At 38.2% G+C, this 21,742-nt stretch overlaps 1 protein-coding gene across 1 annotated transcript in view; it reads right to left on the bottom strand.

Moving 5' to 3' along the window:
* baz1b (bromodomain adjacent to zinc finger domain, 1B) overlaps positions 1-21,742 on the bottom strand; it is a 77,577-nt gene that overhangs the window by 48,179 nt on the left and 7,656 nt on the right. Inside the window, exons 3-6 of the mRNA XM_059973101.1 lie at positions 18,480-18,624; positions 17,033-17,237; positions 11,623-11,744; positions 10,992-11,189 (exon numbers count right to left, since the gene is read on the bottom strand). Of these exons, the coding sequence (XP_059829084.1) occupies positions 10,992-11,189; positions 11,623-11,744; positions 17,033-17,237; positions 18,480-18,624 (670 nt within the window). The remainder of the gene's footprint in view (positions 1-10,991; positions 11,190-11,622; positions 11,745-17,032; positions 17,238-18,479; positions 18,625-21,742) is intronic.

The following is a 21,742-nucleotide window of genomic DNA, read 5'->3' on the forward strand; positions in this document are numbered from 1 at the left end:
AATTTGCTCTGCAATCCATTAGGTCAACTTTACCAGGCAACCAAACTTTGTTTCTTAGTCATGTTCACTTCATGTTCAAGAGTTCAAGAGTTGTTATTTGCAAGGGGAACTAGAAGCAGGTACGAAGGGAGAGTCAATATTTCGGGTTGTTGAGCAATTTTTCAAAGAGAAGGACATTCCCCTCACCAACAGTCTTACTTGTACAACAGATGGAACACCACCAACGACAGGATGTCACCACTGGGTTATTTCTTGAGACAAGCTGTACCTAAAATGCTTACAGTTCACTGTGTAATTCAGACAGTGTCCTCTCGCAAAAAACTCAAATCATTAAATACTGTTATCACAGTGGTACATAAAATCATGTCCCATGCTCTCAATTTGACTATTTTGAGAGCTTTGCATTGAGGATGATGAACAGTCAAAAGAAAACTTCCTGAGAATAAACTAATAAAACTAATAAAATTCATTGAACACTCAAATGCTTCATTTAGTAATTAACTCAAGAATATTGGACATGACATTGCCTATTTAGCAAAATTCTTTCAATTCCAAGGAGATGATGTGAATTTCATCATAGTCAAATCAGGTGTCCCTACATTTCTGTCCAAGTTAGCCCTATTTAAGTGCAACATTGGCCATCACGACCTTTTCTAATTTCCAAGCCAGATGATGATCTTCAAGTATACTGTGCCCACCTGGATGAGCTGCATAAATATATGTCAGAGAGGTTTCAAGATTTTCTTGACCCAAATTCCAAATTGGGCAATAAATCCATTCCTGAACACTTGTAATAAGAAATTAACAAGGAGGATGGAGGAAGAACTGATCTTGCTATAAATGGCTAAGCCGAAGCAGAGGTTCTAAAATCCATAACAACTTTTGATTGCAGAAAGCAATCTCTAAGCGCTATTGTGCACTGTGAAAAAGGGACAACATGTTCTTCATTGCTTTTCTGACATCATATTTAGTGAAACACAATTTCAGTGGAGTCACCCTCCTTCTTTCAAAGCAATGACAGACTGCAAATTACTGATCGTGTGGATTTGAGACTCCTGAGTGACATTCAGCCTGATATTGAGAACCTGACTACCACTACATCAAACCCACCCATCTCAATGAAAGGCGAGAAAACAATGAAGTAGGGAATATTTGGACTATTTATGAACACTCTAAAATTTATTGTTGAAAATTTTTACAGTAATTAATTTAATTTGTAGCTTTAAATAGATTTGATTTTTTTTGCAATTATTTGTTACTGCTTTGAATTTGCTGTTCCTATTTTTCCCCACTGAGAACCATAAATCAAAGTTTCTTTACAGTTTTTACGTAATGCCCAGAAAGGGAGAACGGGGTGCTGGAGATGTGGTCGGGAGCCAAAGAGACCAAAGATTTGTGAACCACAGCTCTAAATCTCTCCTATCCACATAACTGAGCAAATGTATTTTAAATGAGTTATTATACCTGTCTCAATCACATCCTCTGGTAGCTCATACTCACCACCTTCTGAACAAAGTTGCCCCTCCAGCTCCCTCCCTTCTCACCTTAAACTTATGCCCTTAAGTTTGTGGCTCTCCTTTTCGGAGAAAGGAGACTGTGTGCATTTTCCCTATCTATGATCCTCATGATTTTATACCTCTACAAGGTCAATGTACACACTCCTACATTCCAAGGAATAAAGTCTAGCCTACCTACGCTCTCCCCATAATTCAGGCCCTCAAGTCCTGACAACATTCTCATAAATCAAAGAAAGGTTCTACTTGTGCTTCTCAGTCCAGCTGCATACCCTAACTGCAGTTACTCTGAGGTCAATTCTTCCTTGCTGTAATTGCCTGAATTGCTATTTGAAATCCAGCCGCTATGACACATTTGCAATAAGTATAACATCAAAAACATGTTTCAGTGCTAGTCCACACATACAGTACTGGTACATCAAAACTTCACAGAAGGAACTTCATGAGACGAAGCAGCCTGCGGATTAGTGCTAGTCTCTGCCACTAACACTACAGTCAGAAGTTTAGGCTTTTAAATTTATTTTCATACAAAATACATAAATACTTCTTTTCAAAGCTACTTAATAAACTAAACCTACAACTGAAAATGCAGTTAATTAGAACTGCACCAAGTCACCTATTATAATTTTATATTTTGTCACTGAGAACAGACCCTTCAAAAACAAAACAAACATTGATGATTTAAAACTTTGTCACAAAGGCGCATTTACCCAATATTATACCTGGAAAGAGGAAGCTTAACACAAACCTATATCAAATTGAAAGTGGATGGGTTTAAATACATCTGCTACATAAACCTCAATTTAAATGAGGTTTAAATAAAGACTGACCATCAAGTAGTTACTGTAGTGATGTACATTACACCAATAAAAATATGCTTTGAAACTTGTACTTTATTATGTAACTAGTACAGAACTGCCTTCCTGATTGCTTCAAAAGACAAACCTTTCTAAAAATATTATTACATCAAAATAAAAGCTAACTGAATATTCTCCACTTTGTTTAAATGAGCATGTTCTTTACCTCATTTTACTTATTAACCTTTATATAGCCTTTACCTTTAATTGCTAAAGTCACTTTCAAGTGGCATTCAACTGGTATAGCTTTCCATCAGAAAATGGCTGAATCACACAAGGCATCTCTCTAAGATCATCCAATGATCCAGAATTTTTTTCTGCAAGCTATTTCAAGCTGGTTCTTCTGCCACTTCACCTTTGCTTTCATTAAGAGAACTTCATGAACTTAAAAATTAAAAACACTCTAGGAAAACTGGTAATCCACTCACGAGAAACTTCAATTGTATCTCTCCACTGATGTTGCTTGATCTGCTGAGTATTTTCTCCTTAAAACTATTCATTCAAATACAGTTGTGGTGGATGGCATTACCAATAACATTAGTAGGTAGAGTAAATACTATAAAAATGAATATATTCCCTAGATTACAATATTTATTTCAATCATTACCAATACAATTACCCCAGAAGTTTTTTCAAGAGTTAAATAAATATCTGAGGAAATTCCTCTGGAAAGGTAAGATGTCCAGAATATCGTTGGAAAAATTGACATGGAAATTTGATCTAGGAGGATTACAACTTCCAAATTTTAAGAATTATTATAAAGCAAATCAACTTAGATTTATTGCATCTTTTTTCGAGAAAGATAAACCGGCATGGATTAGAATAGAATTAGATAAAATAGGAGAAAATGTACCAGAAGATTTTATATACAAATGGGAATCTAAATGGATACGGGAAAAGAAAGAATCTCCTATATTAAAACATTTGATTGATTTATGGAATAAGATAAATGTTGATGATGAGATAAAAAAATCTTTATTAGCAAAGAGATCTTTAATTCAAAATAGACTTATTCCTTTTACAATGGACAATCAACTTTTATATAATTGGATTCAAAATGGGATTAGATATATAGGGAATTGTTTTGAAGGAGGTATATTAATGTCATTTGAACAATTAAAGAATAAATATAAAATATCAAACAACACTTTATTTTGTTACTTTCAATTAAGGGCTTATTTAAGAGAAAAATTAGGTCAAACAATGTTATTGCCGAAATCTAATGAAATAGAAATTTTAATTCAAAAAGGAAATATCAAAAAATTTATATCTTGCATGTATAATTTGATTCAAAGACAGGTAATTAAGCAAGGAGTCCATAAGTCAAGACAAAAATGGGAAAGTGATTTGAATATTAAAATTGAAGAAACAAATTGGTCAAGACTATGTCTTGACAGTATGACAAATACAATAAATGTTCGGTTAAGATTAGTGCAGTATAATTTTCTACATCAATTATATATTACACCACAAAAAATAAAAAAATTTAATCCAAATTTATCGGATCAGTGTTTCCGATGTAACCAGGAAACTGGTACTTTTTTACATTCGACATGGTCTTGCTCTAAAATTCAACCATTTTGGACAAATTTAAGACTTTTACTGGAACAAATTACAGGAACACAATTTCCTCATAATCCAATATTATTTTTACTAGGTGATATTGAAGGGATAAAACCGAAACTCAAACTAAATAAGTATCAGAAAGAATTTATAAAAATTGCACTGGCAGTAGCCAAAAAAGCTATTGCAGTTACTTGGAAATCGGATACACATTTAAGTATAGATTCTTGGAAGAAAGAAATCTATGGTTGTATTCCATTAGAAAAAATTACTTATAATTTGAGATAAATATGAAACATTTTTGAAAATTTGGAGCCCTTATTTACAAAAGACAGGATTAAATATATAGATGCTTTTAAGATGAAACAATTGGTTATTAGGGGAAAGAAATAAATATACATATTAAAATTATTACGAACTCCATGGAGCATGTGGAGATCTTCCAACCACCAGGCATTCTTTCTTTCTTTCTTTCTTTTTTTTTCTATGGGGCAGTTAGGGGGGAGGGGTTAAGGGGAGGGGGTATGGGTTATATACATTGTTTTTTCATACTTTGTAATCATTTAAAAATGCAATAAAAAATTATTAAAAAAAAATACAGTTGTGGCTTTCGGCTCTTTACCAAACTTGCCCCGAAATTTTACCACTTTATTTTCTCATGAAACTCAAATGCTGTTTTGGTATCCAAGCCAAAAGGAAAGATAAATAGCTTACAAACAGGAGAAAATCTGCAGATGCTGGAAATTCAAGCAACACACATCAAATGCTGTTAGAACTCAGCAGGCCAGACAGCATCAATGGAAAAGAGTCAACAGCTGACATTTCAGACTGAGACCCTTCATCAGGACCACAGACATTAATCAAATGCATTTGGCTTTTGGCAATTAACTTCTGAATGCTAAATTAGAAACATGAGAATAAAAATAACCATTTATAAGCTGATCAGTATGTATCTAAATGAAATATACATTTTTAGATTAACAATCCAATGGAAACCTTCAGACCAAAGAACAGCATGCATTTTGGAGCCAATTCAAACCAGCAACTTCAAAATCCAATTCAAAAATCTACCCAATTGACCAAAGTTTTATTCAATTGTGAAAAAGTGCCCATTCCCTATTGTTGTGTCTATATTCCAATTTCCTACTTTTGCCAGGAAAAGTAAGCATAAAATCAACACCCCTATTCTCTTAATGACATTTGGGGACAGGCTTACAGAAAGGGAAAAGGGACCCATGAATGCACCAATAAAAACATTTTACTGTCAGGTGAGTAACTGCAATACTAGTCTGTGGGAGTGAATTGCTGAACTAGGAACATAAATAAGGTAATGAAGATGACATCATTACTTCAATTCACAACTGCTTAAGGCAAGCCAAAGCACTAATAATGACATCAGACATTTAATCTGTGTTTACATAAAGGTACTTTATTTCTTGTAATCCATTTTAAAAAATCCACAATTAAATATATAATTTTAATTTTCTTGCCAACTTTCACTGCACTCTTTAATTACCCCAACCGCCCCCCCCCCATGACACAATAGAATGAGGCCTGAAAACTACAGTATTTACATTCATAGATTTCTTCAACAGGCAATTCTGCATGGAATCTTTATTCTTCTTAGCAGAGTAAAGCATCCAATAGCATCAGCCCTCCAGCTAACCCAGCTGAAGTTAACTGATAACATGATTCCATTGCACTCCACTCCATAGGCAAGGCAAAGGAGGCTGCAGGCATATACAGACTAACATTTTAAATTCAAACATCTGTGTTATTATATAAGAAAAAAACCTGACAACACTAATTTAAATCTTTAACTTGCAACCTGGGACTGCTCTTCTCATTTCTTTCCTGATATAAACAAAGTTACATGCATCACCACAAAAACCAGGAACGAGGAAGCTTCATTTATTCCTGGCCATTTAACAACTGGGACAATCTCACCTGAGACTATAGACCTGGGTACAGCCAAGCAATCACACATGTGGCACGCTGCTTTTTTTTAAAATTACAAAATGAGGGAATTAAAATCCTTTAACCAGACAATACCTTCATATTTTGTTAGCAGTAATTATGCAATTGCCCAGATAAAACAAGGAAAACGCATAAAAGGAAGTAAAACTTTCATATCAATCAAAACACCCTGGTCAAGAGAGCTTGTTTTAGACCACAAGATATAGGAAAATTTTTAGGCATTTGGCCTATTGAGTTGAACCTATCATTCATGGCCAATTACTTTTTTCAAATCAATTCTGTCTCCATTTCCTTGTAACCCTTAATCCCTATACCTATTAAGAACCTATCAATCTTTGCCATAAATACATCCAATTAACTAGCTTCCATAGTCATCTGTTGCAACAAATTTCAGATAGAATATGAATTTTAACTTAGAACAATTACAATACACAAAATCATTTCAAATTTCACATTATTCCATCAAATCAAATTTTTCTCCACTCAATCCCAATAGAGGTTTTTCAAAACTAGAGTTTAGTTTTGAAAATATATTTTAATAAATGAATCCAGAAACATGCATGGTTACAGCATGCAGATAGCAGATAACACAGAAAATAAGCATCATGTTATATGTATTAGGCCCAGTTTGCTCCCATTCCTAAAAAGGGAAAAGTACAAGTATTGACCAAATACAAACACTGAAGCAAACATCCAGCAAGCTCTTATTTGAGGATAGTGGCAATTTTTCTGCCAGAGAAAAATACTATTAAAAAGATATATGCTCAACACTAAGATCATGTTTCAAATATCCCACTTAACACTTTACTGAGACAAACACACAAGTTAGCAGGAATAGGCAACTCGGGCATTCATTCATATCACAGCTGATCTAACTGCAATGTGAACCTCATTCTCTCATCTATCCATGATTATCGTTCACCCCCTTGCCCAAGGACTACTTGTCTGCCTCTGAACAACATGCACAAAATGCTGGAAGTACTCAGGTCAGGCAGCATCCTTGGTAATTCATAAACAGTCAATGTTTCCAGCCAAGACCCTTCTTCAGGACTAGAAAGGAAGACACCGCAGGCACTTTCCTAGAGGGGCCTCTCACAACAAATCAACTTATTTATTCTTAAATTACTCTGAACTTATTTTCAATTACTACTGATGGGCATGGAGATAAAAGTAATCAATTAAATTTTATATTTCATTATCTGCTGGGTGCCAGCTTGCTTCCTGGTTTAGGAAATCACAGCCTTGTAACTTAACAGGTTACCACAGTTCAGGTCATTTGATACAAATTATACAGTAAGTGACCCTTCTCTTTATACTCCATTGGAGACTAACTTCTACTGTTGGTCACTCATTTGTACATGCTGGAGTAGGCAAAAGAGAGACAGCTATGCTATTAATCCCTTGGTGCAACAAGCTGCCCAAGCTTTCAACAAAGAAAACTTCAAATCCATAAATAAGCAGGCCAGTTTCCTTGCTATGACTCTTGTAGCACCATGTAAGAATCATATCAGAAGCCCTACAACAAAAAAAATAGACAATGACAGATGATGGGATATAAAATTGTGAATTAATGTACTTTTACACAACCTTGCTAGAGGATATCTGGCAGTTTTAAACAGACTGATCAAAATTCCACACAACTGCTATTGTCTATTGCTTTAGTTCCAATACATTTTCCAGGGACCTAGCGCAGACTGCTGAGCAATAGAGGAAAGGGTGTCAACACAGAGAATTAAGCATAGCATGTGGAAAGGTATTTGCAACACAAATGAAACAAAATGAACACATCTGCAATCAGACTAAAATTAGTATGCTCACGATTGGAGTAAATTAACTGGGGTGAACCAATAATGACAAAAGAATAAGACGCATGCTTAAATTTAGCAAAATCTTGAACAATTGAGACAAAAACACAATGTCCATTTCAGACAAAATAATAGGAACAAATGTATGACACCTAAGGGGCAGAGCTTAAGATAGCACCTAGTGGCGACTCCTTTGCTTGCATCTTCGGAAACAGCTCTATTTCTATCTTTGATATCTCTTCCCACCCCCGTTTCAAAGTTCTTTTGAAGACCCAGACCTGGAGTTAAACACTGACTTTGTTTCTCTGCAGAAATAGGACCTGCTCTCAGGGCCTCACAACCAACCGCTTTTCAATATGCCAAGGACACGGCCTGGGAGACTAGCACACCACCCAGGCACTGGATTTTCATGGCTCTTGAGACAGGCTGATTTGAGGCCAGTGCCGCCACCTGATGTGTCGCGGGAATAGCAGAAGATTGGAAACAGTGAGCTGCTGGCTACGAGCCCAGAGACCTGAGTTCTTTGGGCAGAGAGCTCGGAAAAACAACAGACTACACAAAACAACTCGCTGGTTTATAGTATTATGTCTCCCCTCTCACTGAAACGGAGACATTTCTTTTTCTTATTCACCTCTCTTATTAGGGGGGGGGGAGAAAGAGAGAGGGAGAGCGCCTGTGGTATGTCAAATTACTGTTGATGCTTTGCTGCACGCTTGAGTGCCCAGTGGGGGCTGCTGATGCTTTTTTGCTGATTTGGGGGGGGGAGGGGGGTTGTTGCTTTGCTGTTGCTTACACATGGGAGGGGAGAGTTGTGGGGGGGGCTTTGGGGTTCTAACATTTAACTGTCATTCGCTCTGTTTTTGTGGATGTTTGCGAAGAAAAATTTCAGGCTGTTGTATTTTGTATACACTTCTCCGACATTAAATGTACCTTTTGAAGCCCATTGACTGGACTGTACTCCTATACTTAATAGCGGTATGAAAAATAACATTAGTATTTTTGCAGTATCACCTCACATCTGGTACTTAAAAATATCCTGACTAATTAAAATAAGTTGGCTTGCTCTATACAAGTTCAAGTGTAATTGTCATTCAACCATACACATGAATATTGCCAAACAATGTTCCTCTGGAGTCAACGTACAAAACACAGTACCAGCAGCAAATCATAAACACAAAAGATGATTCAGAGGCTAAAAATCCAGAGGAACACACACAAACAATGCTGTAGGTACTCAGCAGGTCAGGCAGTGTCTGAGGAAATAAACAAATAGTCAATGTTTTGGGTCAAGACCCTTTTTCAGGACAGGGAAGGAAGGGGGAAGATGTCAGAATAAAAAAGTGGGGAGGTTGAAGAAGGACAAGCCAGATAGGTAAACCAGGAAGTTGGGAAAAGTAAAGTGTTGGAGAAGAAGGAATCTGAGATGCAAGGAGAGTGGACTATAGGAGAAAGGGAAGAAGGTGGGGCACCTTTGGGAGGTGACAGGCAGGTGAGAACAGGTTAGAGGCCAGAGAGAAACGGGGCAGAGGAAAAGAGAAAAAAATAAAATTACTGGAAGGACAAATCGATGCTCAAACCATCAGGTTGGAGAGTACCTACACGAAATTAGAGGTGCTGCTCCTCCACCAAGAGTGGCCTCATCATATCAGAAGGGGAGGCCATAGACTGACATGCCAGAATGGGAATGCGGATAGGCTGGCCACTGGGAAATTTCTCTTTTGGTGGATAGAGCACAGATCCTCCACAAAACGGTCCCTCAATTTATGTCTAGTGTCTCCAATGCAGAGGAGGCCCCATCATGAACACCTCCTGGCCCCAAAAGATTTACAGCTGAAGTGTTGCCTCACCTAGAAGGACTGTATGAGGCCCTGAATGGCGTGAGGGACAAGGTGAATGGGCAGGTGTAGCATTTTTGTCGCTTGCAACAATATGTGCCAGGAGGGACATTAGCGGGGAGAGACAAATGTTCAAGGAAATCACAGATCCCTGCAAAAATCAGAGAATGGGGAGAGGAGAGCTAAAGATGAGTTTAGTGGTAGGTGAGGAAAAGAGGAACTCTATCCCTATTAAGATGGCAGGAAGATGGGGTGAGCCAGATGACTGGGAAATGGAGGCGTAGGTGACCACAGTGTCAATGGTGAAGGAAGGGAAACCCTGTTCTTTGGAGGAGGACATTTTTGATGTCCTGGAAAGGAAAGCCTCCTCCAGAAAGAGATCAAGAAAGGAAAGAGAGGCATCAGAAACGGACCAAGTGAATTTATGGGCAGGGTTGAAGTTGGAGGCACAAGTTCATGAAATTGATGAGCTCAGTATGCATGCATGTAGCAGCACTAATAGTCAATGTAGCGCAGAAAGAGTTGGGGAGCGCCACTAGGGAAGGATTGGAACACAAACTATTTTACACAGCCAATGAAAAGGGAGGCATAGCTGGGGCCCACTCAGGTACAAATAGCTACTCCATGAATCTGGAGTAAGTGGGCAGAGCCAAAGGAAAAATTGTTAAAATTGAGGACCAGTTGTCCCAGGTAGAGGAGAGTGGTGATTGAAGGGGTACTGATTGGCTCTTTTGTTGAGAAAGAAACAAAAAGCTTCAAGACCTTCTTGATGGAAGGAAGAAGTGTATAGGGACTGGACATTCATGGTGAAAATGAGGCAGTCAGGGCCAGGGAATTGGAATTTGTTGAGGAGATAGACAGCATGTGAAGCGTTCTAGAGGGTAGGTGGGGAGGTTCTGAACCGAGGGGGATAGAATGGAGTTGAAGTATGAGGATAATGAGGGGCAGACGCAGCCAGTAATCTCTCAGGTCTTAACTCAATCCCACTCCCGCCCACATCCCCCCCCGACTAATGAAGGCCAATGCACCATATGCCTTCCCAACAACCCTATCGACTTGCACTGCAACTCTGAGGGATCTATGGACATGAAGCCCAAGATCCCCTTATCCCATCCACACTACCAAGAATCCTGCCATTAAGCTTTACTCTGATTTCTAACTCAACCTCCCAAAATGAATCACTTCACATTTTTTCAGGTTTCACTCCATCTGCCATTTACATTTTTACAGGCTGAAGTCCAGAGGTGGAAAATACACAACTTATTTGAGCTATATAGTCCAAAGCACAACTCAGATACTACATGGACATGAAAAGTCAATTAAGATAAAATGATAAAATGTACTTAAGTGCAGCTAAGCTAGTTCATTAAAAGAGCAAGGAGATTTACTTTGGATCTGCTTATTCACCCTTTTTTATTTTTGTGAAATAAAAATTGTTACCTTGTATGGAGACAGCAGGAAGTCACTGAATTTACTGGGTAGAGAATATTTCTCCACAAGTTTGTCTTCCACCACCCAGGGTGCATTTTCACCCATCCCCATTCGCATCGAGTTATGCCTGATGAAATAGCGCAGGATTTCTTTGTTTGGCGGCCGCTCCGAGCGGATGAGACTTTCGGTTGGAACATTACTTATAATCTAGAGCGATGAAAAGAACATTAACATGTTGGGTGAGTTGGTACAGCCATATATTGCACCTGAGCAAAGTTAGTGTAGTAATTACAAAGGATATGAAAACATTTTTTCAGCCTCACAATTTTGGTTTTTAATTATGAGTGAATTGTTGACAGGTTTTAGAATTTTTCTTTTGATTCGACATGATGTACAATATTTTGTCGATTAGCTCAAAAAAATCCAACTTCAATACATTTTCAATTTAGAAAATGGGACAGAAAAATAGTTCTGGGGCCAAACACTTTTTCAAGGCACTGTATCATCCAATATCATGTATTCTTGCAATTGTCTAGCTGGCTCTAAGCTGGGGAAACATTTCCTGTGAAAACTCTCAGGTTGTAAAAAAGAAAATTGCTGATCAAAGAAACCCAATTAAGAAGTCTGTTTTGTTTCTTACTTTATCCTCTTCCAACAGTTTTACATCATATTTGTAGGGTAGGAATTTTGGGTGAACCCATTTCTTCTCTTCTTTCTTGAGGCTTGTAGGTAACTTCCGTGGTGATCGACGAGCTCTGTCACCTGACCAGCAAAACACATTTACTTTACACTGCTGCCTGTTCTGTTTCAATTCAAACAAGCAATAGACTGGTTACCGTATGCAAAAACCAAATCACACTCAATAAGAAGGAAAGCCAGTAGAAAAGCATTAAAAATATTGCACGGAAGATTTGTAAAATTGTACAATGTTGTTCAGCATGCAATAATTACATTACACGAGTAGAATTGCCCCATTAGAAATATAGAAAATAGGGGCAGGAGTAGGCCATTCGGCCCTTCGAGCCTGCACCGCCATTCAGTATGATCATGGCTGATCTTCCAACTCAGAACCCTGTACCTGCCTTCTCTCCATACCCCCGATCCCATTAGCCACAAAGACCATATCTAACTTCCTCTTAAATATAGCCAATGAACCAGCCTCAAATGTTTCCTGTGGCAGAGAATTCCACAGGTTCAGCACTCTCTGTGTGAAGAAGTTTTTTCCTCATCTCGGTCCTAAAAGGCTTCCCCTTTATCCTTAAACTGTGACCCCTCGTTCTGGACTTCCCCAACATCGGAAGCAATCTTCCTGCATCTAGCCTGTCCAATCCCTTTAGAATTTTATATGCTTCAATAAGATCTCCCCTCAATCTTCTAAATTCCAGTGATTATAAGCCTAGTCAATCCAGTCTTTCTTCATATGAAAGTCCTACCATCCCAGGAATCAATCTGGTGAGCCTTCTCTGTACTCCCTCTATGGCAAGAATGTCTTTCCTCAGATTAGGGGACCAAAACTGCACACAATATTCTAGGTGCGGTCTCACCAAGGCCTTGGTCAACTGCAGTAGAACCTCCCTGCACCTGTACTCAAATCCTTTTGCTATGAATGCCAACATACCATTTGCCTTCTTCACCGCCTGCTGTACCTGTATGCCCACCTTCAATGACTGGTGTACAATAACACCCAGGTGTCATTAACTGACAAATCAAATGCCTCAGTCAGAAACACCATTCTATAGTAGTTATCGCAGAAGTACTTTTGAAAATTGAAGATGTTCTCATTTTACTCCTTGCTGCAACTTACTTTTCAATCTTCCACTTAAGTACAATTGGACTTCGGTAACTTTTGCCTATTTTTCAAGTTCAGCAGTTTCCTTGTCCTTGGATTTTACATCAGAAGGGATAAATCCAGTTTCTGCAAATCTTGATTTTTTTTCCCATCCCTGCCCTTCTACTTTTTAAAAAATTTTAAAACTTAGAAATATTTATCCACGTATTTCTTAGAGGGGGAGAAAAACACCATCTTCTTTCTTACCCCACATTTTCTGCCAGGGCATTCTAAGATTCATCAGTTGTGCAAAAATTATGCCAATCACAACTGTTTCTATGATTTTAATTTCATAACCTCTAGGTTACAGAATCCTTTGTGAGTAAATATTTCAACCCCCCCCCCCCCAGTATTTTACTCAAGTTAAAGAGCTGCAGCCCCTCTTCAAGACAAAAACTGTCTTTCATGTAATTGCAGGAAATATCTCTGTATCCATTTCATAAAGAAATCAAATTGTACACTATTCTAAGGATCAATAATTTGTTGCACCAAAGACAAGACCAAATGATACAGAAGCAAAATTAGACTATTCTGCCATTCAATCAGGACTGATTTATTTCCCCTCTCAACTCCATTCTCCTTTTCCCTGTAACCATTGATACCCTTACTAATCCAGAACCTATCAACCTCCACTTTAAATATACCCAATGACTTAGCTTCCACAGACATCTGAGGAAACTAATTCCGCAGATTCGCTATCCTCTGGCTGCAGAAATTCCTCTTCATATCTATTTTGAGGCCCTTTGTTCTTGACTGTCCCGCTATTGGAAGCATTCTCTCCCTATCTACTTTATCTAGGCCTTTCAGTATTTGGTAGGTTTCAATGAGACACCACCTCCCCCATTCTTATAAACTCCACTAAGTTAATGCCCAGAGCCATCAAACACGTTGCATCCATTAACCCTTTCTTTCCCTGGATTATTCTCAGAAGCCTCCTCTGGACCTTCTCCAATACCATCACATCCTTTCTCAGATAAGGCACCCAAAATTGCTCACAATACTCCAAGTGCGATCTGATTAATGCTTTATAAAGCCTCAGCATGACATCCTTATTCTTATACTCTAGTCCTCTCAAAATGAATGCTAACAATGTATTTGCTTTCATCAACCTCCAAGCTAATCTTTATGGAACACTGCACCTGCACCCCCCGCCCCACCAAGTCCCTTTGCACCACCAATGACTGAATTTGCTCCCACTCTCAAAATGTCATATGTCTTTATTCCTTCCAGCAAAGTGCATGAACATACATTTCCCTACAATATATTCCATCTGCCACTTCTCTGCCCACTCTCCTCATCTGTCCAGGTTCTTCCGCAAACTTATTGCTTCCGCAACACTATTTGCCCCTCCACCTATCTTAGGTATGATCCAGAAAGTTAACCACAAAGCCATCCATTCTATCACCCAGATCTGTAACATATGATGTGAAAAATAGTGGACCCAATACCAATCTCCATGGAACCTTCACTAGTCACAGGCAGCCAACCAGAAAAGGCCACTTTATTCCCATGCTTTGCATCCTGTCAATTCAGCCAATCCTCTGTCCATGCTCACATTTTTTCTGTAAAAATGTAGGTTCCTATCTCATTTAGCAGCCTCATCTATAGCACCTTGTCAAAGGCCTTCTGAAAATCCAAGTAAACAACATCCACTGACTCACCGACTCTCCTTTCCAATCCTGCTTATTATTTCCTCAAGGAATTCCAAAAGATTTCTCAGGCAAGCTTTTCCCTGGAAGCCATCTGGTCCAGGTGACTTATCTACCTTCAGACTTTTCAGCTTTCCTAGGATCTTCCCCTTAGTGATAACAATTACACTCACTGCTGCCGCTGACACAGGTAGTTCAGACATGGTGCTGGTATCTTCTATAGTGAAGGATGATGCAAGATACTTATTCAGTTTGCCTGTCATTCCTTTGTTCCCCATTACAACCTCTCCAGCATCAAGGGTGGAGATTTTGATAGTAAACTTCCCCATTATCAAAGATCTCCAATGGTCCTCCTCAACATCATTGAATGTTTTGACATGAGAAAGATTGCAACAGCTGTTTGAAAATGATACAGTTTCATTTGGGATTGGAAGAGATAACGAGGGCAGGGTTAAAAGAAAGTACAGTCAAGTAATAAGACATGGTAGCTGATTAAATATGCAAATAACATGGAACTTGTGGATTTGTGGTGTAGAAGATGCAAAAATAGTGTGAACAGTTAGACACCTTTCCTAGGGCAGAAATGCCTAACACAAAAGGGCATAATTTTAAAGTTATTGAAAGATGATAGGAAGAAATTTCAGAGAGAAAGCTGTAAGAAAAAGTTTGTGAACCCTTTACAATTACCTGGTTTTTTGCAATAATTATTTATAAAATGTGGTCTGATCATCTAAGTCACAATAATAGACAAACACCATCTGTCTAAATAACATACAATTGTACTTTTCGTGTCTATATTGAACGTATTGTTTAATCATTCACAGCCCAGGCTGAGTATGTGAATCCTTGCAATTAATAACTGGCAGAACCTCCTTCAGCAGCATTAACTTCCATGAAACATTTCCTGTAGCTGCTGATTGGACTTGCACAATAGCAAGGAGAAATTCTAGACCATTCCACCACACAAAACTTTTTCAGTTCATCAATATTTCTGGAATATCTTGCATGATCAGCCCTCTTCAGGTCATGACTCTGACTTGGTCATTCCAAAACAAGAACTTTCTTCTTTTTAAACCACTCTAATGTTAGTTTATTCTTGTCTTTCAGATCATTGTCTTGTTGCATCATCCAACTTATATTAAGCCTCAGGTGACAAGACTACTACACTGACATTCTCCTGTAAAAATGTCTTGATACAATTTTCAATTCTTTGTTCCCTCAATGACTGCAAGCAGTCCAAGCCTTGAGGCAGCAAAGCAGCCCCAAGCCACAATGTGTCTTCCACCATACTTCAGTTAGGATGAGGTTTCTGTGTTGGTGTGCAGTGCCTTTATTTCTCCAAATGTAGCACGGTGCACTTCTACCAAAAAGTTCAACTGCTTTCTCATCTGTTCACAGAACACTGCCCTGGAAGCATTATGGAACATCCAAGTGGTCTTCTACAAACCCAAGTCTTGCAGCAATGTTTTTTTTGGGGAGCAGTCGTTTCCTCCATGCTGTCCTTCCACGAACAGCATTCTTGTTCAGTGTTTTTCTTACAGTGGACACATAAACAAGACTTTAACAAGTTCTAGAGATTTCTACACGTCTTTTGCTGGTACCCTTGGGTTCTTTTTCACCTCCTTCAGCATTGTATGCTGTATTTTTGGTGTGATCTTTGCAGGATTCAATAGTACTAGATTTCCTCCATTTATAGATGAACACTCAGGTCTTTGGAAATGCTTTTGTAATCTTTTCCAGCTTCCAGCATCTCTACAGTTCTTCTAAGATCCTTTGAAAGCTACTTTGATCGAGGCATGGTGTACATAAACAGGTCTTTCTTGAGAAGAGCAGGCTCTGTCAGTAACCTGACTTTGCGTGTCTTTTTTTAAAAAATAGGGCAAGGCGCTTCTACAACCCACACCTCCAATCTCATCTCATTGATTGAAACACCAGACTCCAAAGTTAAGTAGAAGGCATTACCCCAGAAGTTCAAATACTGTTTTTGAAGCTAGAATGTGATTGTTTAAATGATGTACTCAGTATTGACAAGTAGCACAACTGTTTGTGTGTTATTAGTTCAGGAAGATTGTGTTTGTCTATGATTGCAACTTAGATGAAGATCTCACCACATTTCATGAGTAATTAATGCAGAAAACCAAAACAAGGGGTTCACAAACTTTATCTTGCAACTGTAGTTCTGTAGTTGGATGAATGAAAGAAAAATGGAGTGTGTGTGCACATACATGCATGCATGTGCTCGTGTGTATTAGTTGATCTTAGAGTAGGTCAAAAGGTTGGCACAACACCGTGGGCCAAAAGGTCTGTACTGTTCTATGCTTGAAGAAAATATTGTAGGGCAGAATAATTTATTGCCATGGGGAAAAGGTACAAATGCAAAGATTAAGCTATAACTTGGAAAATGCAAGTTGCGAGGAACTTGAACATGAAGATTGAGTGGAATCATTAGTAAAGTGGGGGGGGGGGGAGAAGAGAGGAGGATTAAGAAGTCATTAACACAGAATGATTGGCTGAATATTCACATCAATTCCATGTCCCTGCACATTCACCCATACAAATAACGTTGCGCATACTGGTGTTGCCTTCTCTCTTGCTCTCCACTTTGATGCAGACTTCTGGACCAAGGTTATTATCTTGTGCCACATGACTGGAGTTCTCCTTGTCACTTGAAGGTGAATTGCACGACCCTTCAGTTTTCTTCTCAGAAGATAACTCTTGCTTCACTTCCAGAGGATGTACTTTTACCACCACCACTGGAAGGATTTTGTTTTCCCCAACCTAATAGGAAAGTAGCAAGTTATTTTTAGCAGCCACTATTTTCTGTAATACAAAGCCGCATTATCTGCACATCTGTCAACAGTCTCTAGTTGAAACAAAATTATTTATCTTTTTCACCCACGTAAATTCTGTATAAAAGTAACTTTTATTCTGCATCTCAAATTTATAGGTAGTGATTTGTGAATTTTGTATGGGCAAACTTCCATTAGTCAAATTGTCACCTATATAAATGTGACAACCTAATACAAACACAACCAAACTATTTTAGAAAAATAAGATTACACCCTTTGAGCCAAAGATGAAAGTCATTAAACACTTCCACCAATACTTCATGCACACCTTTAATTTTTTTTAAATGTATCTTTTTGCCTAAAGACCATGTAGTTATGTTAATGTTCTGAGTTACCAAGTTCTGGTATTTCTCTTCAAGTGATTTGAGAAATAATTATTTTTGCTAATGTACAGCTTTACATTCTAAAAGATGTTGCTTAAAGAAAGCTCACATTGTGATTTCTAGCACATATAGAAGAATCTTAGTTATACCCGATTTTATGAAAATACCATTTTCAATGGTGCACAGGAAAACAATTAATGCAAAAAAACTCCAAAATTATTATAGCCAAAATTTCTGGCTACAACCCATTAAGCCATTCCAGAAATATTTTTCAAGGAAAACACTCTGGTTTTGTTTGTGTGGATGCTGTGTAATTTGCTATCATTACAAATTAGTGCCACAAAACAAAAGTACATTGCATACAATTAAAGGAATATTTATGAATCTTAACTGACGGGTTAGTAAAGAATAACAAAAATGGGCCCATTCTAATTAAACAGCTAAACATGCACAAGTTGGAGCTCATCTTGAACTTCTCTGTCTCCCACGCGCTGGGCCCTCGGTCGGCATAAATGCTCACACCACCTTCTGAACAGTGCTCACAATCCACCTCCAACAAATGGGTCTCCCACCAGATCATATGCTACAACCAGTTCTCCCCAGTGTCTTCTCTCTTCATCTCCCGACGAACAAAAGCACCAAACCCAACCTTAGTGTCCCTCACCAGAGAAACCTCCCCTTAATTCGACCATCATAATTGGATGGCACACATTTCTCCTCATCTCTCATCTTTAACAATAACCCAAACAAGCTGCTCTTACAGAACTGTCAAAATGAAACACATACAGTGTAACAATAAAAATATGAACCAGGCCATTACACAAGTTTCTACATATTCCAAAACTAACCTGGAATTCACAACGCTCTCCCAAAGCAAACTTAGTCATGATTTCCATCCAGGTTTTGTCAACTAGTTTGTCCAAGGACAAGGTACTATGATGAACCATTTCCAATACAGGCTTTTCAAACCATACTGGATACTCCTCCTTTAGCCTGCAGCAACAAAGCAGAGCAAGGTTAAAAAGTCACTATTAAACATAATAAAGAAAAAAAAGATTTAAAAACTAATGGTCAAAAAAATTATGGCAAAGCCTGAGTTTTAAAAAGCCTTGACTGTACAAACAGGTAATAAGTTTGAGAAATTTAAATGAGTAGAAAATGGAATAAATCTAAAGTCCAATATGTACAAGAAATACATCAGAAGAATAGCTCTAATGAAAAATTAACAACCATCTGCAGGTTTCAACTGTTTCTATATATTTAACAGATCACGCAAAAGCAGATCCAGCTCAGCTAACCCAACCCAACCATGAAAGGGTGTCAATCTGAAATGTTAACCATTCCCCTCCCCCCGAAAAATTTGTGGATCATTCATCATTTTACATTTATTTTATATTTTCAGCATTCACAGAATTCTCCTTTCACACAGCTCAAAGTGATGAAACTCAATCCCACAAAGGTTTATGGTATCAAGTTAATACCCTTGTAAGACCCTTGCATTAACTGCAGACAGATCCTCAAATTGCCTGATGGCAAAAACCAGCACAATGTTGCAAGATAACACCACCATTGATTGGACTGATCAAGGCTCAAAATAACAAATGGCAAACTGAGATTGCAGCAGACAGTTGCTTGCAGGAGCTGCTGTGTCCCAACACTGTAATACTATAGCTTCATGGCAGTAACCAATCTAAACTCAATGTAGAAAAACATGATAAAAGCAGCAACAAGCACAAGTAAATGTTAGGGCTTATGATGAAGCTAATATGCAGAGCTGTACTTGACAAAAAGAAGAAATTGAATGTTACATAAACAGCTCCAAATTCATGTTCAAAGAATCTATTAAAGCTCTGCAGTGTTGCCATATTCAGTCACGAACACCAGTGGAAATTGTAATTAATGGCAAAAAAAAACAAACATCTCCATGTTTCTCAAATAATGGCAGAAACGTGAATACAAACTATAAAAACAAAGTGCTTGCTAACACCTTCATCTAAAAAGGGAAGAGGGAATAACTCATCTTAAAATAAAAACAAAAAATACTGGAAATACTCAGATCAGACAGCATCCAAGCTGCCTGAGAGAAGCAGAGTTGTCATTTCAAATATGGTTCAAAATCCAAACATACCACTTGTCAGCTGCCCCAAGTTCTCTACTACTGGAAAGTGGAAAACAGCTTAGCTGCATCTTAACAAAAACTCTAAATTCACTCCTGGTCATTACTAGCAACCTACATCAACCACTATACTGATAAAAGATGTTGAAGCTATCGAGTAAAATTTATTAATATCTTTCTCACTAGTGTGAAGCTTTATTCTGGATTTGACCTAATAAATTAGCAAGTAACATAATGGAACATAATTGCAAAGTACTGAGCATCTTCAACAAGAGTCTCCAGCAATGTCCCCCAATATTTACACGTTACCTTGAATCTTTCACTGTCAATAGTCTGAGTTTGGGAGCATGGATGTGGTGGGAAACTTAATCAGATTCTGAAATGGACTAGCCACATAAATAATAAAGCCACAAAAGCAGATCAAAAGTTATGAATGTTACATTAAGTGATTCACATTCCATGCCTTTCCACCATTTTAAAGACCCTTCAGGCATCACATGGACGTCTACAACTGGAAGCCATCTAGCTTCAATGTGCTTCACGTACCATCTTAAATAACTACTCTTTCCTTAACCAGCGCATCATGAACAATTTGTAAAACGAACAGCAGAAACTCAGCAATGTTTTCGTTGTAACGCCTCCCAAAAATATTATCTCTATCCACTACAAGGATAAAGATAATAAGCACAAGGGACTATCATCTGTAAGTATTACTTCACACTACACAGCATCCTGACTTAGACAATACTGTCCTTTCTCAACTCATGTTGGGCCAATATCCCAGAACGGTTGACTATATTGACAACAAGGATAACTAGGGATGAGAATTAAAAACTAGCAATGTGAATGTTTTTTTCAAATCTCCCAAAGCAATGTTACTTGAGATTTACATAAACCTTTCAAAGGTATGCAAAATCATGAGGGGCATAAGTAAGGAGAATGGCCAAACTTTAACCCCTGGGTAGGGGAGTCTAAAACTAGAGAGCACAGATTTAAAATTTTTGAATTGGCCCAAGAGTCTCAAGGGGAAACTTTTTCCACACAAATGGTGGTTTGTATATGAAACAAGCTGCCAAAAGAAATTGCTGTTCTTCTGATACAGGTGTCCCCGCTTTACGAATGTTCATTTTACGCCGCTTCGCTTTTACAAAAGACCTACATTAGTTACCTGTTTTCACACTACAAAGAGGATTTTCGCTTTTTCCCCATATAAATTAATGGTTCTTCGCTTTATGCCATTTCAGCTTAAGAAAGGTTTCGTAGGAATGCTCTACCTTTGTAAAAAAAAAGGGGGGGAAACACCTGTATTCATATTCTACCTGGGTATTCAACAACCCAATGCAATTTCTGGTCATCCTTACCTCCTCTGTTCCTCTCTCCTTTCTTACAATCTACTTTCAGTCCTCCCATACCTATTCACCACCGCCTCACCCCCCCCCCCCCCAAAATCAATCACCCATTTTCATCCTGCTCCCTCTGATTCCACCTACCATTCATCTACTAGATATCCTCCACCATCTGCTCCTTAATGACCTTGCTTACTTTTCAGATTCCAGCAAAGGTAACTTCTGTTTTTCCTTTTTTCACCCTCAAGCAACTGTCCCCACCTTCACTCTCACCTCCCCATCTGCTCCATGTGCCTGCCATCCTTCACCCCTCCTTGATTCAGCTGTCACCTACTAGTCCCTGTTTTACCCCCTCCTCTTTATACTGGCTATCACCCTTTTCCACTCAGTTCTAATGCAGAGTATCAACCCAAACACAGACACTTCCTTCATACAACCCCCACACTGTTCAACAAGCTGAGATCTTCCAGCAGTACTTAGCTCTGCTTTCAGCATTTTTATTATATTGCAACCCACTTGATCATTTTGAAATGTTACATCCTATTCGTCCAAAGCAGAAATCAGTATCCCAAAAATGACATTCAATTGTATTTTTCTAAATTAATTCACTCACTTTAAGCAACATCTCCATGACAAGAATCCATGCTAA

Source organism: Hypanus sabinus, chromosome 6, assembly GCF_030144855.1.
Source record: "Hypanus sabinus isolate sHypSab1 chromosome 6, sHypSab1.hap1, whole genome shotgun sequence".
NCBI lineage: Eukaryota > Metazoa > Chordata > Chondrichthyes > Myliobatiformes > Dasyatidae > Hypanus > Hypanus sabinus.